General features: G+C 35.6%; 1 protein-coding gene across 2 annotated transcripts in view; it reads right to left on the bottom strand.

The window, feature by feature from the left end:
* The window catches only part of LOC123529824 (T-cell-specific guanine nucleotide triphosphate-binding protein 2-like), a 30,176-nt gene continuing 14,443 nt past the window's right edge, over positions 1 to 15,733 (bottom strand). The window contains exons 3-4 of one of the 2 annotated variants that reach the window (XR_008366671.1): positions 11,555 to 15,315; positions 1 to 7,169 (exon numbers count right to left, since the gene is read on the bottom strand). Coding sequence is in view for 1 of the 2 variants with exons in the window: in XM_053521174.1 (XP_053377149.1) it covers positions 14,068 to 15,315 (1,248 nt within the window). In the remaining variant the exon portion in view is untranslated. Of the gene's footprint in view, positions 15,316 to 15,733 lie in introns of both variants that reach the window. The other variant, XM_053521174.1, reaches the window with a different exon arrangement.

The following is a 15,733-nucleotide window of genomic DNA, read 5'->3' as shown; positions in this document are numbered from 1 at the left end:
TTCAGTTTTATAAATGTATTAAAATCTAAAGTCCACTCATAAACACACATTCATAGCTACAAAGATCCAATATTTCTATAAATAGCCTCATACAATAAAAAACAAGGCAGTCTGACAGACAGCTAAATCCCCCGCCACTGCTGTGGATAGTGAAAGGGTAAACCTTTGATTTTAGCTGTGACCTTGACCTTGAACTGACATGGCTGACTCATGAATTCTGCACAACGTCTTGATAAGGTGATTATTTGACCCAAATTTCATGAAAATCCTTCAAGGGGTTTAGGAGATACAGAGCTGAAACCTTTGACCTTCAGTTGTGACCTTGACCTTGAGTTGACATGGCTGACTCATGAGTTCTTGATGAGGTGATCATTTGACCCAAGTTTGATGAAAATCCTTCAAGGGGTTTAGGAGATACAGAGTGGACACAAAATGGAAGGCTCAAACCTTCGACCCTTAGTTGTGACCTTGACCTTGAGCTGGCATGGTTGACTCATAATTTCTGCACATCGTTTTGATGAGATAATCATTTTACCCAAGTTTTATAAAGTTCCTTCAAGGGGTTGAGGAGATATAGAGCGGACACGAAATGGAAGGCTCAAACCTTTGACCTTCAGTTGTGACCTTGACCTTGAGCCGACATGGCTGACTCATACGTTCTGCAAATCGCCTTGATGAGGTGATCGTTTGACCCAAGTTTGATGAAAATCCTTCAAGGAGTTTAGGATATATAGAGTGGACACAAAATGGAAGGCTCAAACCTTTGACCCTAAGTTGTGACCTTGACCTTGAGCCGGCATGACTGACTCATGGGTTCTGCACATCGTCTTGATGAGGTGATCATTTGACCCAAGTTTCATGAAAATCCTTCAAGGAGTTTAGAAGATATAGAGCGGACACAAAATGGAAGGCTCAAAACCTTTGACCCTATGTTGTGACCTTGACCTTGAGCCGGCATGGCTGACTCATGGGTTCTGCACATCGTCTTGATGAGGTGATCATTTGACCCAAGTTTTATAAAATTCCTTCAAGGGGTTTATGAGATATAGAGCGGACACAAAATGGCAGGCTCAAACCTTTGACCTTGAGTTGTGACCTTGACCTTGAACCGACAAGGCCGACTCATGGGTTCTGCACATCGTCTTGATGAGGTGATCACTTGACCCAAGTTTCATGAAAATCCTTCAAGGGGTTTAGGAGATATGGACCGGACACGATTTTGTTACGGACGGAAGGACGGAAAGACGGAAGGACGGACGGACGCAGACCATTCCTATAATCCCTCCGCTACGGCAGGGGATTAATAATACAAAATTAAGGCAAAATACATCATTTAAGATATAAAACAATTTGCATTTGATTTTGCTCCAAATAAAATTCACATAAATTCCAGCATATTCTATGAATACTAAAATCATATACAAAAGGTTTCAAAGTTAAAATTTATTCTTCAATAGAAACAATGTCCAAGGTTCCTAAAATTAGCTCTAAATTTACATATAATTTCTAATCTAAGTAGAAAGGTAAACTAGTAGGGCAAAGAAATAACTGATAAACCCATATTGATAAAGAATCACCTATAGCTAAATGCTGCGATCTGTCATTTTTAAAGGATTTCAAGAGAGCAACAAGGCTTCTATAAAATCTACAAAATTCAATTAACCTACAAAACAAAATCCTTGGTCAGTTCCAGCTACACAAGAAATTGATTAGCAAAGTGTAATTTCAAGATTTCTCTAAAATTAAAAAATGTCAAGTACTCAAACTTTGCATAAATGTCAAGACATATACTAACAACATATCGAAAATAGAAATACCATGACAAAATATTTAATATGCATCTAAGAGCAGGTACTTGTTTTTACAGCAACTGTGTTCCGAGTCAGGAAAAATATGCAAAATGTTTTTGCTCATAACTTAACAAATGTTAGTCCAGCTAATTTGAACCTTCCACAATAGTTGCGTAATAAGATACTCTCCGTGTCTCTGTTCTTTAAACAGTTTAAAACAACAAAATCATAAATACATTCACAAAAAGAAAACAAACATCTCTGCCAAAACCAAGGTTTACCACATAATGATGATTACAAAAAGTTTAAATTCACTTGATCTTTACAGTCTGCAATAAACATTGATTTATAAGAACGTCCATGGCAAACCGTTAAATAATGCAAAGAACTTGTAAAACACCGACAGTTTGTTTGTTTGAGTTGGCTTTAACTCCTATTTTCAACCAGTGTTCCTGGATTCTGTACCAGTACTAACCTGTTTTCCGCAAGTAACTGCCAACTTCCCCACATGAATTTCCAGAGGTGGAGGACGAATGATTTCAGACTTCAGTCTTTTATCAAATCGTCACGGAGAATATACGCCCCGCCCGGGGATCGAAATCCGTACACCAACCTACTGAGCTAAGCGGGCTTCCGAACTACTGAAGATAACGAGGTAGTTTGTAGATATATCTATCTTGAAAGTGAGCATAATCATTCAAATCATTCATTAGCCATAATTTCTGGTTGTTTGTTGCGTGAACAAACCCGGATATCTCGCTGAACCCCCCCCCCCCCCCCCCCCACACACACACACAAAAAACGAACGGTTGAAAAGCATTTGAAAATAAGTGTGGTTTAGTTGAAACGTTGGATGTCATGAAGACGTCGTTAACCTTAGCCAAAATATGTTTAAAATTCTAAAACATTTGATAAAAAGGTATCATGTTCAGCTTTCATGTGGTAAGATACGATATTTTTCAAAGTTTAAGGGGTCAGAGTGAAAGTGATCTAACTGAATATAGATCAACACTCAAAACATTTTCGATATCATCCGTTGACTACTTTTAAAGTTATGACAAAAGTTTAGGCTTTTTAACAACCGACGCATTTAGAGATAAGACCATTGTTTTTGTTCAAGTGGTCGATCAGTTTGCATAGAAAAAGGATAGCAGATTTGCTCGATCCTATTGTGAGTATTTACAAAAAAATAACAATAAACTATAGAAATGACTATTATGTCTACATATAAATCTTCTGTATATAGTTCATAATTATAGCCCGCCCGCTAAGCTCAATAGGGAGAACGCAGATCTACGGTTCTCGGTGTCGTGAGGTCGATCCCTGGGCGAGGCGTGTGCTCTCCGTGACGATTTGATAAAAGACATTGTGACGTTTTGGTAAAAACCCTTTTAACAGTTAATGTTACTGGCAAAATTGAAAGATAGAAATCTAGAGAGTAAGGGTTAATGCATATGCCCGTCTATTTCAATTTCATTTCTGTTACTGTTTTGCAGCATGACTTGGTCAGATTATATGTAATAAAAGTTAGCATATTACCAAGAAATATCACTTCTGGCCCGCATACATGACATAGCCAGTGTAAACGTTTCTTTGTTACCTTTTCCAAAATATAACATACAAGAATAAATAATATTTATGTAGGAGGCACAATAGGCACAATAATAAAACCTCTGCCTGGCATTTTCTTTCAACGTTATATTTGTTTCTCTCCCATTCCAATAAATAAACAGAAATACACGAACTAAGAACAAAAGCTTACAAACCATTTTGGCTATTTTTCTCTCGATATCTCTTTACTTTCACAATCTCTGTGGGGTAATTAAAATATCACGAGTATTCTATAACAAAATTATTTTGTATCCAAATATGCCATTTTGTCAAAATGCAAGAGCAATGATTCTGCTTTTAATGACTGTATAAGATTTGAAGGTGAAAAACTTTTATTCAGAAAAGCTTCATATATTTATTATGTATACGGTCTTGGATACATACAAGAAAAAGTTCAAACAGGCGATTTCACCGAAGATACCATTCCCAATAGAGGAAAAATAGTTTTTCCTTACAGATGTGCCCTACCATTTACACAGTATTGTCACCCTAACGTCTTTACGTTCATCATATAACGACGTTGCTTGAAATCCCGGTACTTAAAAATTGGTGTAAAATAAATTCCTCTTCCCGCGTTTTTACAGTAGATCTCTAATCTATAATCCTGTTAATTTTGATCGGCACCTCCCGTGATGTGATAAGCGGAGATAGCTGAACCATAACGGTCATTCTCATCCATCAGAGGTTCGTCAAAATCCCGAGACGTACATCCGGGGAACCACGGTAGACCTCTGGTATGCGAGAATGCATACCGGTCTACAACACTCGCTAAAAATATCCGATATTGATCGATATTTAGCTAGACGATGAAAGGGAGACAACAATGTATAGCGTTGATCTCGATAAACAAGGGAGGATAATAGAATCGATTTTTACCCAGTTCTTCAGTATGACGAAATCAAAGTTTACAGGACAAACCACCAAAAATTTAGAGGAAAATAGTTTGATCCAGGTTTCTTTATGCCACAACGTAGAGATAGGCCCTAAAATTTTCAGTGATAGAATTACATTAAATAAAGTCTAGAAATTAATTTCCAAGTCCTTGAAATAACCAAAAATGATTTCACAAATGTGAAGTTTATGATAGTTTTGTTAATATCAATAACAGAAGTTTTAATTTTTAATTTTAAGTTGTGATCCACGAAGAATGACAACTCTTGCCTTGGGCTAGTACTTATAAGTAGAGATCTATTAGTTTACTTCCCTTGCAATTACACAATTGAGTGGAAAATGAAAACTGTTTAAGACACAATATCATACTTTTTTGCACAACAAAATCATTAAGGATTTATTCATTTGTGTTTGATTTACCCCTCAAGACATGGTTCCTATGATTCTGTCAACTTACATATGGTAAAAAATTAACTTTTAACAAGCCAATAATAAAACGAAGTACCAGTAGGTAAATAATAGTGCAGATAATACAGTTTTGCTTGTATCAAAATGTCACAATAGATCCACTTTTGTAATACAGAACACCTGGTAGGATTAGTAAAGGTGCAATTATATTGATCTCTATTTCCTATGCCTACACAACGTATAAACTAAGCCCAGCCTTGTAAACAGAATCTTATCGCGCAAAACCATCCGATCATGTCACTGTTCTCTATTTAACAAAGTCCTTATAGGTTCAAACCATTATAACGCTTCTAGTCCATGCCAAATATCCCTAAGATTACTTTAAAAGTGTACAACGAGATTACACCTATACTTACCCATTTTGGTTTTCATTTTCTAATCATCAGCATGAAAAATTAGCAGCCTACCACTATGCTCCCTATCTTTAATTTTGTTTAATGAAACACTTCGACTTTTTTAGCATTGGCCATTTCAGTTTTATAAAGAAAATATAAAAATGTCATTTCAATATTATGCAAAAGAAAACCCCATCAAAATTGAAGTGTCGATATCTTAATTTAAATTTTCTTTATTATTATAATTGTTAAAATTATTGACGGGACGGAAATTGCCATAGTATTAACAGAATACAGAATACAGAAAGCTTTATTCAGATTTGAGCCATGAGTTCCTCATCACTACAACATGTACATATTAAAAAAAAAAATCTATATCTCCTGCTGATCTGTTGGAGACCCCCTACTTTTCTAATTACCCTACAATTAACGACTATTATCTGATCACTGATAAACTTTAGATCAGAATAGACTTGTATACTCATACTGAATTGTTCAGGATGCGACAGTAATACATTATTCGTAGACACGCCACTCAAATTATTATTTTCTAGGAGTATACGTTTGTCGAATAGTCTAGTACCGGTCTAAAGAACTTTGCCGACACGCTTGGTTATAAGTCTGAATACAGTTGTTAACTAACCATAATTTTAACTAAGAAATAATTTATAGTAAAACCGTGTTTAAACACTATTTAAACACGATGGGCGGTTATACGTTTCAAACACGGTTTTGCTATAACTTATTCCGATTCTTTTTTTTTTTGGTTGGGTTTAACGTCGCACCGACACAATTATAGGTCATATGGCGACTTTCAAGCTTTGATGGTGGAGGAAGACCCCAGGTGTCCCTCCGTGCATTAGTTCATCACGAGCGGGTACCTTGGTAGAACCACCGACCTTCCGCAAGCCAGCTGGATGGCTTTCTCACATGAAGAATTCAAAGCCCCGAGTGAGACTCGAATCAACATGAATGAGGGGCAAGTGATTTGAAGTCAGCGACCTTAACCACTCGGCCACGAAGGCCCCTATTTCGATTCTAATATATCTTTTATTTATGAAATGAGTCATCCAACGGTGGTGGGTCGAAAATAAGGTTTATTGTGCGGACAAGAGCGAATATTCGCCATTAGCCCACTACTAGGAATTATTCAAACCCCTAGTTTTTTTAATTTTTTTTTAAAAAATCTAGATGAAATATAATAGAATTGATTATTGGCACATATAAGGCGCCAAATGGTACAATACTAACTGTAATATTCTGAATAGTTTGATCATATGCATAAATATATCTCAAGGCCTTAATTTCAAAGTAATTGAATTAGTTGTAATTTTAAGTACACCGAAATACATGTAAGATTTGTTCCTAGTATTTCATTCTTCACATTCCTAGAATATTGGCTAGTAGTGAATAGCATAGAGAACATTTGTTTGGTTTTGTGTCAGACTCAGAAGAAATGTTAAACGGAAGAGTTGCACGGGCGACGGATTTAAGAGTGAAAATCTAAGATTGGATGTTCACGTGTGAAAGATATTTTGGTTTTACACAGACACTTAAGTAGTATTAACCCAATTTCACTTATTTCATAGTTTCAAATCTGTGAAATATAAATTAGATATTTGTCGTTGTAAAATTATCAGATACATTTTGCGGTTGTTTCAATTAATCACAGATTGAAAAACATGTTATAATCAAAGTACTGAGAGGACTGATGGGGACAATGCTTTGCAGTTTCAAGACTTGATGTAACCCATTCATGCCAGGGAAGTACATGCAGGCATTATGTAATGCATTTGTGTGTGGCAAGAACTGGAGTGGTCACAACTTTAACAGTGCACAACAATAAAATTTATTAATTTTGTGTTCAATACACTTCTATATTTTGTTCAAAAGGTAAAGATAAAAAAATCTAGTCTTGTTCAATAGCGGTTGTTCATCGACAAACAAAAACCTTTCATTGCCAGGTTTGATAATATGTAAAAGATAAAGCTATACAATGTATTTCAATTTCTTCAATACTTCTGTTTGCACTCTATGTCCTGACATCACGTGTTCTTGACAGTCTAACAGAAACCTGCAACTTTTGTAACACTTTATATGAAAGTTTGGAAAGAAAGTCAAAATATTCCAATATCTGAAAGTTTAAAGGAACAAGATTTCCTTGAACTGACATTGAAAAAATCTAGGCTATGTTTTCTAATGTGTACAATACTTATCAATTAAAAAAGTCAGGAATGTTTTTTGTTACAAATAAGCATCATTTTAATAAGAAGTCGTCATAAGTGAACACACAAACACCTGTAAAAATATTTTTTATAGATCTACCTTTTTCCATTCCAACTATTGCTAATATTCAGTAACTGTTTTCTTAAAAACATACATGATATATGATGCTATTATTATTCATATTGTTTGTTATGTTTGTTGATCAAAATAACATTGTCTGTTTCAATTTTAGGTTATTTAATATACACCTCTAATTCAGACTATCAATATCATAATATAAGAAATACATTAGACACTATAAAAACCATGATTCGTCATATCAATAACCTACCGAACTGGCGTATACAGTTAGGTTCGAGTAAATTAGGATACGAAACGCCCGTGGAAAAAGAACAAGATTTCTGGTGGTTCTCATGCCATGAATTCCCAGTCCCATATTACCACTTTATTATTTCGCAGTAGAGAACTGTGGCAAGTCTATATCTGCATGTAGTTCTCGTGTGGCTATCGGTGTGTAACATTATCGTATTCGCATTAACCGCTAATTATAGACTATAGCATTTATTTTTATCCATCGTTATTAGAAGTGTTAAATACCCACCACGACCTAGTTGTATACTTTTTCCGCCAACTTGAACTTGGTGCAAATAATTCGGGTAATACTGGTTTAATACAGCTATTCTACAAGATGACAGGTGGACAATCTAAGCCCTGTTTTCACAACTTCAGCCAGCAAACTTATTCAGTCATTCTCTTCTCAGTATAGTTTTATAAACATAGAATAATAACTATCTTACACTGTAGAAACAAAGTGTGGTCTAAACGCACCTTAATACATGAAGTATCGTGCATACTACTACAATAACTGAATAATATATTTAGACATTAAATACATTGTCTTAGCCTTATATCTTTTACTGTCAAATTGTAGCTGGGTACTTGTTATTTCATATTTCTCCATACCAAACATGTATAATTAGTTAATTACCATTATGGAAATACAAAAGATTACTGTTATTTTGTGTGCGTCTTTAAGGTAACTCGACAATAGAAACTACTGACCTTGACATTTTATAAGGAAACATACAAGTATATATGACTTTCATGATGTACCAATTATTTAGAATTGAAGCTCAAACAAGAGCTGGCACTATTAGCGACAAATGCCCCCGATGTGTGCACAAGAATGCTATAGTTGTCTGCGTAAAATAAGCCAGAAAATTTAGGTATGAATCAATTTGCGACCAGATAAAAATAAAAGTTCTCCGAAGGTAACCTTGACCTTGGAGCTAGGGGTCACACCAACTCATCATGATAGGGAAGAATTGTGACAGGTAATTTTTGATGAATGGCAGAGTTATTGTCTGGACAAGAAACATACAATGTTAACTTGTTAATTAAGTGTGACATTGACCTTGAAGCTAGGGATCTTGGGCTTGTGTCTGACACGTCATCTCAATATAGGGAACGGTTATGCCATGTAATTTTAAAATATCTTCATCGATGGAACTTCCCGAAGAGTTATGGAACCGACAAGAAACAGACCAAGTAAACCGTTAACCTCTAAATGTGACCTTGACAATAGAGCTAATGATCTAGTTATGCATAACATGTTTTCTCGTTATGGGGAATATTTATGCCATGTAATTTCGAAATTCTTTCATGAATGACAGAGTTACGAACCGGACATGAAACAGACTCTAATAACATTTGACTTGATTTCTAAATGTAAACTTTATCTTGGAGCTAAGGGTCAACCTGACTAAAGAACTTGATCTTCAAAACGAAGATCTGAGAATGACCCACTCACATTCGTCTTCTGTATTTATTATTTCGCAAAATCTATTTTTATTTGAACCTGTCAGACGACTTGTTTGAATATCAAAGAGTAAGAAAAATGTGCAGTCAATCCAGGGCTCGAACCCGGGACCCTTTGCTTACAGAGCAAGTGGCCTACCGACTGAGCTAACCGGCTATCTGACACATTACTACACAAGAATTTTGAATATCAAAAAACAAGGCTAACAATAGATTTGCAAAATGTTGTAAGTTAAGCTCTGATTGACTAGCGAAAGGGTCGTCAGAACGAGGCTACAGTAGCTCGTTCTCAGAACCTCAGCGTAGCTTAATAGGATATGTACTCAAGTCAGATTGAACTAAGGGTCTGATTCTTGCGCGTAACACATTGCCTCATTATGCTAAACATTTATACTAAGTGGTTTCAAAATCCCTCCATGGATATAAACAGAGTTATATACCGAACACGAAAAACTATTAACCTTTGAATTGTGATTATGACCTTGATCTTGGAGCAAGTGTTCTGGGTCTTGCGCATGACACATTGTCTGATTATGGTTACCATATGTGCCAAGATATTTCAAAATCCCTTCATGGATGGCAGAAATATGTGTCGGACACAAAAAAAAAAACCAGACCCTGTTAACATTTGAACTCTGAGTTTGACTTTGACCTTGGAGCTAGAGTTCTGGGTCTTCCCATGACACGTCGTCTCATTATGATAAACATTAATGCTGAGTTATTTCAAAACCTCTTGATGAATGGCAAAGTAACGAACCGGACACGAAACAAACCCTATTAACGTTTGACTTCTAAGTGTGACATTGACCTTGTAGCTAGGGGTCTGAGTATTACACAAGAAACGTTGTCTTATTAAGGTTAATATTTATGCTAAACTAATTCAAAATTCCTTCATGGATGGCAGAGTTACAGCCCGGACAATAATTTACAAAGTAACGGTCGGACGGACGGACGGACGGACGGACGGACAATGCGATTTTAATGTGCCCATCTTCGGGGCATAAAAATAAAAAAAAAACATACTGTAGTGTAAATAAAAAGCTTCTTGCTGAAACATCATTAAACGATGTAGGGAAGTTATTAATATAAAAAAACCCCTAAAATTATCAAATGTTTTTGTAAAATTCTTGAAATAGATATATACTTAATAACTTAATAATAACATAATATATTAACAAAGCATGAAGAAGCAGATCCCTCGGAAGCACCGAGAACAAGGAAAATAGTGGATTTGATTGAGTTCGCATTAGCTGTAGTTGGTTTAATTTGTACACTAGATTGACTAGTCAGCAGTGCACTGGCACCAGAACAGAAAGAAAATGCCTCTGTACATGTTACACCCTACCCCTAGGTATTCTATAAGAACCATGGTCATGATGATGAACGGGAAAATATACTAACCCGTTTCAATCGCGCATTTCATACCTAAAACACGCAGTGCGGTAAATGTGTACTATGGATATCAAACAAGTGGTAATTTATCTTCCATTGTGTACCGGTCACATTATTTTAATACATCTTATCTTAGAAAAACAACGCGTAGTTTATAGTTATTTCAACGTTACACAAAAAACTTGCTTGAAGTTCCCTAGTTAAGTTCCGTTCTAGATTACAAAACCATTATGATTGGCTGTTGTGAAAATGTATGTCAATCGTCATTTTACTACACGTGTTCGCTAAAATGTGAAAATGCAGCATAAATGTGCAAAATGAATAAAATAAACAGAACGGATGCAGACCAATGTACGATTTCAAATTAAAGATCATATATTAGATGAATTTCATTCATCATTTCGAGTTTTAGTGTAAAATTATGATTTTTTTAAAATTCTGTTTTTGTTTGTATACATTTCGCCAAACATGTGCACACTGCCGTGACCTCTAGACCGGATGTTCATTAGGGAGGGTCAAGCAAGTTTTTTTCTGTAACGTTGACGAAAGCATAAAATATGTTGATAATCTCAGCAATATGGAATATTGAGACAATGTGATTGGTGCACGATGGAAGATAAATTATCGCTTGTTCAATATACTAGGTACCCATTCACCGAACTGCGCGTTTAAGTTGAGAAATGTACGATTGAAACGGGTTAGTGCACTTTCCCGTTCATGACCATGGTTCTTATAGAATACCTAGTGGTAGGGTATAACATGTACAAAGGCATTTTCTTTCTGTTCTGGTGCCAGTGCAGCAGTGTACATGTATTTAAACTATGCTTTGTACGGAATTCACGGATCAGAGGGATAGACTGGCTATATTCATCACTGCAACCCGGCAAACTGTAGGGAATCTAAAGTGGTAGTATATTCATGGCATGGCCTTCGAATATCACCATCAGAAACCATTTGCACCCTCAGATAGATGAAATACATTAAACAGGTAACATAAATGTACATCTGCACAGGGATAATTACCAAGAAAATGAGGCCGAAATATAACGGGCACCTGCGGCAAGTTATCATCGCGGAATGGCTGATTACCTCCCGCAGCAAAAATTAGTCGGTCTGAAAAATGATAAAATACGTATATGTATGCGGAATTATAAAAGTAATTAGCGCACTCTTTACGTTAAACGATAATTTTCCTGCAGATAAATACCATTTGATCAGCGTATATGGCGTTTAACACGTCATATAAATAATGTTCTGACCTTTAGACTAAAGAATCGCGCACAGGTTCAGGTTGGGAAATGCTTTACCTTTCCAGAATAAGCGCGTTTCTATTGGCCCTATAGTGAGGTCGGATTTCTTGAAAAAGTAAAAAAAATATCTCTCCTGATTTGCGGTGGCGTGGTGGTTGCTATTGAAATGACTGCTTGCCCGCAATATTCTGATGCTATAACTTTTGACAACATCTCTATGGATTCAAACCTTCCCTAGATGACATGTATATTCAGGATGCTCTCTCCAATTCACAGTGCATATCCATATCGACGGACTCTTTGCGAAATCTGCTATATCGGCGGTTTCTTTGCGTCGGCACCGGCTATTGTTTGCTATAAACAGTGCCTAGGTTGGTATGGGAGGCGAAGAATCGAGCTGCCATCCATGATCATAGGTATGCTGCTCAAAAAAACTAGAGCACGGAACATTAGACTGTCTTTTCTCTATTTTGTAGTGTTTACTTTTTAATTATCAGCGATTTTGCTCGCAACTCGATGAAATTTGTTGCTGTTGTACTGACATGGAACACTAGCCCGACTTTTTCCACAGTCTTTAACCAAATCATACATATCAAGCACACTATTTGTATTCATTTATCAATATTCTTCCAAATAATAAAGATAAATATGCCGAAATGTAAATGGATTTTTTCAAAACCCCTTACTTTCGATTTTGTCGTGGCACCGGCGGTCTCTTTGCATATCAGTTGTTTTTTTATGCACAGACAGGCTCTCTGCATTACGCACAAAGAGGCTCTATGCTAATGACTATCTTGAAACATTATAGCTTATTTAATTTGGTGTGTATATCTGACTTTTTATAACTGTCAACCTGTTTATAGCAAAGAATCGCTGGTGCCGACGCAAGAAACCGCCGATAAAGCATATTTCGCAAAGAGTCCGCCGATATGGATATGCATCGTGCAATTGTGTATTAAATTTTAGTAACTATTTGAAATTCAATTCATTTTTATGCAACTTGTGTGGACAAGACATTTTGATTAACAATTTAAAGCTGATTTCAAGATCAAAATATATAATTATACATAATATACAACCACGAATAAGGACATAAATATGCCTTTAAGCTTTAAAATGTTCTTAATAGTTGGTGTAAAACAGAAGTAATCTGTCCATAGTTGATTGTACGAATTCAAACAATGAGAAAAAAATCTACTACCGATTATTAGATTAGATAATATGATAATTATAAAAGATCAAACTGTCAAATTAATTTCCCCTAACCAAATAAGTCATAAATTCAAACTGACGAATAAGTAATGATCTTTTTCTGCCTATTCTATTTCAAGTAAAACACTGTTTTTTAATTTTTTTTTGTTATTATTATTTTTTATATAGTATTGATTTTTATAAATAACATATCTCTTGAAAATATTTTATTAGACATGTGAAAAGTATTTCATTTCAGCACTGTATTTTCTGAAATTATATTTTAGAAATAAAACCTGCACGGAAAAGATATTTTAACAGATCGGAATCGGGATCTATAGGATGTTGCCGCATATTTATAGATTCGCCTAGATTCGCCTACTGATAAACGGTAGTGATCACCGCAAACTGATAAAGTTTTTCCATAATACACATCCACAACGGTGTCGAGGCACGGCGATGAAAAAATCAATAATCTATCGGCTTATCAGTGGCGTTGAAATTCCTTAGTAGTTGCTATTTTTACGCAGAATCAAGAACACATTTTTTTAGCGTATTGAAACTAGTCATTGGATTTCAGAATAGGTCACATGATCAAAACAAGTGTCGGTTTCAAAATCGATCACGTGATCAAATCAAGCGTCTTTATTATTCTTACGCTTAAGTAGATCTATTATAATTTATATTTATAATGCAATTTAGTTTTCTTCAGATACTGTTGTAAATATAAAATGTATAGATCTATTTAATCATATCTTGATCAAAAATATAATTGCAAAATGCAATATTAAAGTTATGTTTGGTAAATACTTTGGAACTTCTTTTCTGTGTGTTGTCAAGTTGGTCATAAGCTCGACAAGAAAATTGAAAGACGGTTTGTTAAATCTGGGGGCATTGCCCCCAAAAATGTTTATATCGCTATAAGGATAATATAAGTAACAACTTTTCAGTTTTTTTACTGATAAGCAATGACGAACACCCCATCTGACTAAACAGTTTTTCATCACAGTCTATTGTTTTATATTTAAGCTTGAAGTATGTAAGGACGGTGAAAACAGTCTTAGAGTTTCATCGTACAGTGTTTCGTTTAGAAACCTACCTACTGAATATGTTCTTAAGTGGTTGCAACTCTTTCTCCAGTCCGTCAAGCCTCAGCTTAACCAATTTAAGTTCATCTTCTGCCATTTCGTCACACATTGTTTCCAAACAAGCTTGCGTGGTAAAGTACGCCTTGTGAGCTGACAGAAAAAAGCCAATGACAGGAACCATATACTTTGAAAACTGTCTAAAGGTTGACCAATTTTTTTCCTCCACGGAGGTGAGTAAGGTGCCTTCTTTAAAAGCGCGATACGATTTCAGACGTCGTTTCAGCACATCTTTCGGCGACATACGTACCTCATCCGAGGTCTTGTCAAGTGATGATTCATCAATATCATCCGAGATCTTGTCAAGTGATGATTCATCAATACAAAACTTCTCCAGGCACTTTTCACGTATTGAGGATATAGACATATTACCAAGTCCAGTCTCAAGGTTTGGTATAGGTAGGAAACCATAGATAGCAGAAACAGCTTTCCAACCTTTGAATTCATTTTTGTTGAATGCTTGGTCTGCTCTTATTGCTTCCTCAACAGGTTTTTGTAGCATTGCCCTTATTGCTTTTCCTTTAATATTCAGTAGACTTTTTAACTTCTTATCTAATTCTGCAAAATCATAAGAAGTACTCTCTGGGGAACTAACCAAGTAGATGCCGCTGACTGAATCTGGTATACCACCAATACGAATATTGTCAGTTAAGTTATTTCTGATTTTCGCCATGCAGTCTGCTTCGTTGAAATCATCTGGATGGTCTCGCTTCGCATTCATCATGTCAATGTCAATTTTCGTTCTCACAAACAGGATATTCTTCCGTAAGTGAAGAAGTTCTTTCCCCAGCCATATGTCATCTTGCAAAAAGCGCCCCGCAGAAACTATTATAACCACGTTAAAACGGGAAAAATCCATCTCCTCTAAGTATTTTTGTCTCAAGAATTTCTGTGTCCCGGTACCAGGTAGGTCCCATATAGCTACGTATTGATTTTCGGGATATGTGTACTTTTTACCTTCTGTGGTTGTTTCAACGACATCAACTTTAGCTGCATTTTTGTCCGATGGCTTCACTTTTCTAAGCGCATTAATGAGACTGGATTTTCCAACACCCGCGTTTCCCGTCACTGCAACATTTAGCTCTAGGTTGTTCCAGGCGTCAAGAGAATCTTTAATATGCTGACAAAGACCATGTATAGGACGCATTTCTGTCATTTTTTTCTGAAGTTTATCTAAGTGCACAGATGGTCTGAATTTCTGTGGAAAATAAATAAAAGTAATTTTTCATTCGTGAGGAGTAAGTAAATCCAAACTTTTGAGATTAGATTAATATTTCACGAAATGCTTTAACCTGGTAACACAAACGTGGAGGAATGTATACATTTAAAGAAGTTCACATCTCACGAAGCATTTTCTTTGAATGTTTATAAGCCCATTTAATCCTGCATTTTCTCAAAAGCGTATGTAAATTCTTTCTTTTTAGGGTCTGGTTTTAAAAAATTTTCCTAAATTTTGCTGGAATCTAATATAAATGGATTTGTATGGACCTGCGCGTAAAAATAGTTATGAGAAGAATGGACGCATGCGCTTTAATTACTGCCTAAGAAATGAAATACAAAAAGAAAAAGCCTGATCGCTCAAATTACTAACAAATTATGAAATTGTTTATTCTTTC

This window comes from Mercenaria mercenaria, chromosome 13 (genome assembly GCF_021730395.1).
Source record: "Mercenaria mercenaria strain notata chromosome 13, MADL_Memer_1, whole genome shotgun sequence".
Classification (NCBI taxonomy): domain Eukaryota; kingdom Metazoa; phylum Mollusca; class Bivalvia; order Venerida; family Veneridae; genus Mercenaria; species Mercenaria mercenaria.
The sequence above is the reverse complement of the archived record's forward strand: the minus strand, read 5'-3'. Positions and strand labels throughout refer to the sequence as shown.